The 8,935-nt window shown below is 36.3% G+C and overlaps 1 protein-coding gene across 4 annotated transcripts in view; it reads right to left on the bottom strand.

The window, feature by feature from the left end:
- The window catches only part of LOC134675196 (casein kinase I-like), a 31,725-nt gene extending 24,475 nt beyond the window's left edge, over positions 1-7,250 (bottom strand). The window contains exon 1 of one of the 4 annotated variants that reach the window (XM_063533405.1): positions 382-738. In XM_063533405.1, the coding sequence (XP_063389475.1) occupies positions 382-513 (132 nt within the window). In that variant the 5' untranslated portion in view covers positions 514-738. Of the gene's footprint in view, positions 1-381; positions 740-2,623; positions 2,891-6,984 lie in introns of those variants that run through there. The other 3 variants (XM_063533403.1, XM_063533404.1, XM_063533402.1) reach the window with 3 other exon arrangements.
- Between the last annotated feature and the right edge of the window lie 1,685 nt (positions 7,251-8,935).

Consider the following 8,935-nt stretch of genomic DNA (forward strand, 5'->3'; position numbering starts at 1 on the left):
CTGGCTTTCGTATTGCGATATTGAACATGACATGTTCCTTGGATGACTCATGTGGAAAATATCATTAAAATAATGAGAGAAACTACGATTATAAAGGTGATCGTGTAACTAACAGTCATTTTTTATGACAAAGGACTTTTACTGGTTTCGATCGAGGCTCTGGGCATATTGTGGTAGCACAAATAAGTTACGTAAATCAACCACGGACGACACAGCTGTAGAGCATATACGACAACAGTGTGTCATCAAACACCTAGTAAATACGCCAAGAATACGCCCTACCCGCCATCTTCAAGAACAAATCCCCGAAATACTAACAGCCTGACATAAAAGTTAGCCATGTACGAAGGACATAAAATAATTATAAACTCGGAAATTTACCTCTCCATCGTTGATATTTATTGCTAAAAATATGTCTCCAAAGCTTCCACCTCCGATTTTGCGGACGACGTTGTATTTATTAGCTATAATTACATGTTTCCTGGCTATCAACATGCGTTCGAAGGTAGCCATTTTCTTTTGCCTTCATCACTCGTCGTCACTAAATTTATAAAACATCCATCACACCGAGCAGATTTGTCACAACACTTTTGTAATTTAGGGTTTGTAACTATTGAAAAACACAATACGACGTAGAAATACTAAGGAAAACTGCATAAAATCATTTTTAATCAAAGTCTAGAGACAATGTCGTCAGCCTATCTACCGTGACGTCACAATGGCAGTGATGCCAGCTACAAGAGAAGCAAAAAATCTACCTGGATCGGGAATGTTGCCATATCAACAATATAAAAAACCTACCACTTTTCGTAGATTTCAGCTGATTTTTCGAAAATATACCATTTTGAGGAATTAAATTACATTTAGGTATATACAGATTTTCAATTATCTTCTACTTCTTGAATAAATAAAATGACCTTTGAATATTTCGTTGAATATCATTTGCTGAATGTATGTAGTACATAAAAATCATTCATCTCTTTCTAGCAATAAAACGGAGTGTGAGTGGGACAAATGATTTAATTTGGCAATAGCTTACTGAACGGTATCAGTACGAATGATGCTACTAGTATGTATAATGCATCTGCAAGTGATGAGTCAAACAGACCTAATAATGTTTTTGTGCTAATATTAGCATTTATTTTTTCAACAAACGGGAAACGCTTATCACTTTTTATCAACATATACAGATAAGTATGATAACGTAGAAGATGTCAATATCAACTCTACAATGAACATCATTTTCAAATAGTAGAAATGTGGAGATTATTACTGTAAAAGCAAAATACCTCACGAAAGTAGGTCACAGATCTACTGAAGCATTGTAAAACAGTTTTTTTCTCAGAAATAGCTAAGAACAGCAGGTACCTATGCATTTCTAGTTATAGTTTTTGTTTTAACTACAATCGTGGCAAACAAGCATACTATCACATGATGGTAAACAAACACTAATGGATGGGTCAGAGGATTGTACCACCTATTACCTAAAGTCTGTTAATGACAATTCTTATGAAAAATTGTTTCTGTAATAACAATAACTCAGTGAAAACACCTTTTTGGCTGTGACACTGCCACTATGTGAGTTGGTTTAGACATACCTACTGACAGACATTAAAGTGTTAAAGGAAAGTAGCAAAATTTATCTGAATATATCCAGTCTAATTAAAAAAAAACTATGCATGACATTTTAGTTTCTAAATGCGGTCAAGAATACACCACTAAAATCTGTCGGGTCATTCAATCCCATGGTGTATAGAATGTATAAATTGAAATTTAAAATTGTATTTGTTTATATACATTAAATAAAAATTTAATTACAATATCATCGAGTTGTGATTGAAAATGATAAATTAAAAAGTGCCTCGTGCTCTTCAGAAACACAATCATACAAATAAAAGTCAAATTAAATATCCATTTAAGAAGTTCACCCATGTTGATTCTTTCAACAAGTAATTTCATGTAACTAAGCACAAGAAGTATACAAATTCATTAGAAAAACTTTATGCAAATTCCGTTGGCAATGTTCATATTTATTTTGTTTCCAAACAGCTCAACAAGTCACTTCATATGGTATTACGGTATTAGTAACCTTCGAAACAATTATAGGCAATAATTAAAGAACCATAAGGTCACTGATCAATAAATTAACAACCTTCAATTACTTTGCCGTGGTAAGATTTTCTAAGATTCAAGTACTACCTACTTATACTTACTACACATACCTACCTACACCTTAGATCACATCAAATGCCTCTTACAAGTGATAACATTGTATTGCAAGACAGTTTTTGTGCTTTTCCCGAGACGTTGAGAAAGTTTCATCTCACGCATCTGTATATAAATCGCATACTGAAGGTAGAAACAGAAAGTATGCAAATGACAATAGAAAAGTAAATCTATCAACATATGGCTATTCGAGTGGTCACATGAGCGCTTGTAACTAATTATCGTCAGTAAAATATGACACCTGCAAAGTAACATTATTTTGTTTTCGATGCTTTTGCTAACATAGGCTTCCTATACCCCCACTCCAACTATGCCAAGGTAAACGCGATACATGACGCGTGGAAGCACTAAACATATCTCAAAGTATCGTCTAAACATGTAGATTAGATTAATATACCTCGCCATTTGAGATGTTGATCGCCAAATATATGTCACCAAATGATCCACCACCGATTCTTCTCACGACCTTATATTTTCCAGTAATCAATATTTCCTTCCTTGAGACCATGAAAGACATCTTGAAGGTGTTTTTAGTTTTTCACAGTTATAGCACAATATTTATATTTCGAATTCACTAAATTACGCAATGTCGCAATAAAAACAATGATAGAATTCCGAGCTACATTTTACGATACTGTGACGGAATCCATAGATGAATGGACGTCGCGGTACGTTCTGAATACAATCTCGTGCCGTCGGCAAAATTATTGATTCTGTAACTTCGAAAATGTAAATATGTACAATAAAGGAAATATAATGCAAGAAAACGTTAAATATACTTAATTTGACAATAACATGCTTGAATTCAAGCTTTAACCTTCAATAACCCTTTGATGTTGATTTATCATGGAAAAAGGTTAGACCGTTTTAAAAGAAATTGAATTAAGTTTCTGAACGTGGCAGTTCAATAATGTTGCCAGTGCGAAGTGACCTAGTTAATTTCTTTTTAGTAGAAATTTAGCTTTCTTTCGGAATAAAAAAAAATTAAACTCGGGCAGCGAGGGTTCCGAGATTGCCGAGAACCTAAGCTGGAATAGATATTATTTGATATAAAAGAGCTTGAAGTGGTTGTTACCACTTGTGCTAATATTGAGAGAAAAAAGGCCTGTCTCGTCTCAATAAAAAAAGAATTAACTTTCTAGTCCACATGGATACATACCTAGTCGTGAAATAATGGCAAACAAATGTGCCAAATTTGTTTTACCGCTCCTGAAAAATTGATTTTCTTCTCATCCAACCCAAATCAAACTTATATTTGGATATAGGCTTTACCCCTAAACTTTAATAGGTATTGCATGAAATTCATATCATTTTAAATTTAAACTCGAAAAAATAAAAGAAATGTTTAAAAAACTGTGCATTTAATTGCCTAAATAATGTAATTCATCATCACATCATTCATCGTCTACTGCAGACGATTTATGCATTGCTGTTTAGGCACTTGTCCCACCGCCGACGATAAGCGATAAACGAGTAGAACGATAAACGAGAAACGAGTGGGCGAACGGCGAGAAGCAAGTGTTAGCTCCAATAGTTTTGTCGCTCGGGTATAGGCGAGTGTTCGAGTGCGACGGGCTATTACTCGCATCACTCGCTCGGGCGGTGCAGCGTAGCCGAACACGCAGACGTCGCAGACTTGTTCAAACTACGAAGCGAGCATCGCCGAGCGAGTACCGCTGAGCTAGTTTTATCTTATCGCGGCGTAAAACTAGTAGAGCGAGTGTTCTCGCCGGCAGTGTGAACAGCCAGCGATGAACTATTAATATATGTGACGTTATATATGAAAAGGGACCTTATTGTCGATGGCGCTTACGCTATTATTAACGATGCTCCGATAAAAATACAATGCCGCGCGACGCTGTGCGGCGTAAGCGCCATCGACAATAAGGTCCCTTTTCATAGATAATGCCCCATATGTGTCTCTTTTACTAACTCAGGATCCTAATCTTTTGTTCGTTTCTTAGGCGAGAAAATCGCCGATAGTTAATCGCTTACTCGCTCTTGGTGGGACAAGTGCCTAGACAGTGGGTTTGGTGACAATGGTGACTGTGGAGGCCGATGCAATAATATAATTAAACTATTCCTAATTATTGTCTGAAGGCAAGCTACTACTATTACTATTAGTAGTAAATCATGAAGCTTTTACATATAGGGAGCGTGCATGAACTGTAGGGGGCAGCACAGGAGCCCTCCGTTTATTGGCGCACAGTGTAAATGTCAAGTTTAAGCTTCCAATGTAGCCCACAAGATGGCAGAACCTACAATGCCCAAGAAAACGTATGTGAACTATATGTAGAGGGCAGCTCTTGCTTTGGTGTAAAGTGTCATTGTATAGTTTGTTTCTGATTCAGGCCGCAAGATGGCAGTGACCTTCCAATGCGCACAGCCCATATAACTGAATTGTCTCTGATAAGCTCCTAATGGCTCCTCTACACGATGGCCCAGCGCCGGCCACTCCAAGGGACGCATTTATGCGTTAGAGGGAGCAAGTGATATTGCTATCTCATTCTAAGGCATGGCTGCGTCCCTTGGAGTGGCCGGCGCTGGGCCATCGTGTAGAGGAGCCCTAAGAGCATGGTGTCCTCATGTATATGGCCAGAACGGATATCAGTTCTAGTTATAGAAAGTCCTGTAGTGTACCAGGAGCATATCCTGATGAGTGTTATGCACAATTGCACACCTTGTAATACACAGGTAAACAATATTACAAACCTCTTAGAGTTTAGACCAAGCTAAGTTGGCAGCAATTTTGATAAGCCAGACTGTGCAAGTGTTAATATGAGGTTTAAATAACACTAGCACAGTCTGGGCTATCAAAATCGCTGTAAAATTAGCTTGATCTAACCCGACAAACCTTGTTAAATTTTGTTTACCAAACAAACAGATATGTCAAAATGAATGGTGTATATGAATAATGCCAATAATGACCCAAGATAGTAGATTTTGGGTTGGTTTTGTTTCTTGAGCTTCTTGATTGTAGCCTATAAAAGGGTGACAATTATGAGTGACTGTGGACTACTGCTAATTTTAACCATTAGCCGGGTTAAGCCTCGGCCGAGGTACGTCTACACTGGCCGTTTTGTGCCTGAGGAAATTGCCTCGTGTGTATGTTCGCTCTGTGTGGACCCAGCTATTAACAAATAAGTAAACTTAAGGTGCTCACTAAAGACTAACGTTTTCTTTATAACTTCCTGCCCCAGTTATGCATGGTTTGATAAAATATATATTTAAACCAATTTTCACATATGGCTGCCAGACATGGGTACTCACCAAAGCACAATGTAAAAGGTTAAGCATAACTCAGAGGGCCATGGAAAGAAGCATCTTAAAGAAAAGAAGAATAGACAAAATAAGTAGCCAGAATTTAAGAGATAAAACAGTCTTTACTGACATTACATACAAAACAAAACAACTGAAATGGAAGTGGGCTGGACATACCATTAGAGAAGAAAAATGGACCAAAACTGTAAGACTCTGGCACCGTAGAGGGCACTAAAGGAACAGAGGCAGACAGTTCAAAAGATGGTCTGACGCAATCCAAGACATGGCTGGAAGGACAGAAACAAAGACATGGACCAGATTAGCTCATAATAGGGAAGAGTGGAGAAGATTGGGGGAGGCCTTTGCCCAAAGGCACACAGAAGCGGTTACCGTAGAATGTAGAATAAGGAAAACAGTAGATATAGTATAAAAGAAAAAGTACTTTTTCTGAAATAAGGCTATAAATTAAATTAAATTATATCTAAACCTTCCTCAATAATCACCCTATTGATAGGTGAAAACTGAATGATTTTGTCCACTCGTTTTGAGTTTATCGCGAACATAAAGACGCAGCAGGGGACTTTGTTTTATAAGATTTTGTAAAGTTGTATGGGAAGCATTATTAATAAGTTTAAAACTCACTTGGAATTCCATACTTATTCAGCTTAATCTTATTACAATTTATTTTTATAAGCTTGGTTGAAACTTATTATAAAAGACTATTAATATTGTTATCTTTGTATGGAGTAAGCTTACTTACTTTTCTACAACCTAAACCTAAAATATCCAGTGTAGAACTCTCTCAGACAAATAGTTAGCAAGTGATAGACCCACCAAAATTAATATCATATTAATCATGTCAACATCTTCCTAGAAAAAATTTAATACATATGTACACCTATTGTATATATTAATCAGTACACCTATTGTATATATTGCAAAAAGGTTAACTCTTGCATAATTCATTATCATATCATTTTTTTACAATAAAAAATGCAAAAGTTAATGCCATTACAAGTGTTGTTTAGGTTTTACTCTCTTTACTTTAAGGCAAAACATCTGATTCACATAAAATAACAAGAGTAAATATTGTTAAAGGGCATTTTCTTATTAATGTATATTTAATTACTATATACTACATATTTAACTTCGGCTAATGTATACACAGTTGTGGCCTTCTAATGATCCTCAAAAGAAACAAAACAAAAATTCACCGTCATTATTTCATACAAATCAATAAGAATATCAGAAAATAATAAGAGCCATACAAAGAGTTGTTCAAAATGTTATTTGCAGTGAAGCATTGCTTTGTTTGCTAGACAGTAGGTATCTATGACCTCTATCTCGCCGTTCGGTGCGTCTGTACCCCCAATTATATCTGAATCCTTGACTAAACTAAAATCTAGGTTACATTTTGACAACTGTGCGAATCGAAAATCGGTTTCACAATGGGGTGCATTTCACAAATATTTTAACTGAAATATGAACTGTACTTACCTGTCCATCTCCTACAGCTACCGCCAAATAGATATCTCCGAAGGATCCTCCGCCTATGCGTCTTATAACTCGATACCGATCGTCTATAAGAAGTTCTTTCTTGAAAGACAGCATCTGCTGAAACGTTGGCATTGTGACAATTTTATTGTTCAACTAAGATAAACTAAGTTCACTAAGACTAACACGACTCGAATTCACACTAAAACTATTATTTTAAACACGCTAACATTTCCATTTATTTTGAAATTATTTACTAATGAAAATGAACTGAAAATAATGACAGATGGACAGATGATACAACGATTAACCGACCGCATCAAATACGTCACTTTCAGATTTCTGAGTGGCGTTAGTATCTACGTCAACTACTGTAGTGCGAGTGAGATGTCCGATTAGTGTACCTTTGAGTCTATTATTGTTGGGTACTTTTGCAGTAAAAAATATGTTTAAGTCAATCTTAAAACAGTTAAACAATTTTAGTGAATAATTGGCAATCTGATTGGCGTCAATCTCGTCTAGTGTTGGCATAATGGAGCCAATATCGTTAGCAACCCGCCAGGCCTGCGCTCAGTCCGTAGTCGCTTTTCGCTACATTTGGGTTTTCACATGTTATCGGCTACGCTCGTCGCTGACACTGAATGTGTTAATTAGTATTATAGCGACCGCACCATACAATTAAATTGTCAATTTCATTAGATTGTGCGAAAAATTTACCCGTCTGGTCGCGGTATTTATGTCACATTTAAATAACTACATGACCTAGACACTCCGTCCATTTTCCATGCATAATATTCTATAAGTTATATTAAGCGTAAAATACGACCCGCCAATCCCCCCATTATCAAAACATCGGACGGATCTATGTTGAAAGTCTGAGCCATACCTAAAGCCCCCTCCAGACTATGTGCGTGAATCGCGGCGCGACGTCGTCGTCGACGTACCTTTATTGTTCTATTTGACGGCGCAGCACCTAGTATCATTTCTCTCACCTCGCTCTTTTAAAATGCCACTTGTCAAAAAAGGACAACTATACTGTTGACAAGATGGACTTCAAATCCAAGTGGCCCCTTTTTAGGCGACCCAGGTTGTGCATGTGTCCGTAAAAACGTATATGTGACGTTCCACGGAAAAGGTACCTTATGAGGGTTTCTAGTTTCGGAGATATGAAATGTTTTGTAAAGAGGTGAAAAAATACTCAATTTTTTTTTATTGTGTGATCTGAAACCTTAATGCGTAACGTTTGTTTACCTGTTTTTATTTTTGTTATAAGTTAGTTATAAGCCTAGTAATGTCGTCTCAGAGTTTAGTCGAAAAGGTACCTTATGGAAAAAAGATTGAAAATTCCCAAAAAAACTAGTCAATACGGAAAAAAGAAGTTTGGTAGAGAACTGTATTAGCATTCTGCAAAACTAATTTGATAATTTCAGTTCTGGTTGGGGCGCCTAGCAAATATTATAACCGTACATCGACCGACATTACAAATCCGAGTAGCCTGCTATTATACCAAAGTTACTCTCGTCAAGTCTTTCTTAACTAGTATAATCTTCATTTAGTTTGGTCGCATGCAATAAATCAGCCATTGGTTTGCTGAAAAATGCCAATACCCGACGCATTACCTTATGGAATATCTGAGGTCATTGAACCTCAATGCCGCTTGTCTTCAATGGCAACCAAAATATATTATTGATAAGAAATAGACGATTTATACCATCTTTACCCCAAAATATTATTAGTTTATCCTAACTGTTCCATCATCATCATGCCTCATCATGTAACTTAACCACAAGGTACCTTTTCATTACATACAAATTATTGGTCTTTTTTAAGATTATTATGACGAAGAACTAATTAAATTTGTGGCAGTTTAATGTAAATTAATATTTTCTATTCATAAAAGATAAACTTCAATGTGATTGATGTTTTGTAGTTATGTATTATTAGATTTATTTCC

The sequence above is a fragment of the Cydia fagiglandana genome, chromosome 21, assembly GCF_963556715.1.
Source record: "Cydia fagiglandana chromosome 21, ilCydFagi1.1, whole genome shotgun sequence".
NCBI lineage: Eukaryota > Metazoa > Arthropoda > Insecta > Lepidoptera > Tortricidae > Cydia > Cydia fagiglandana.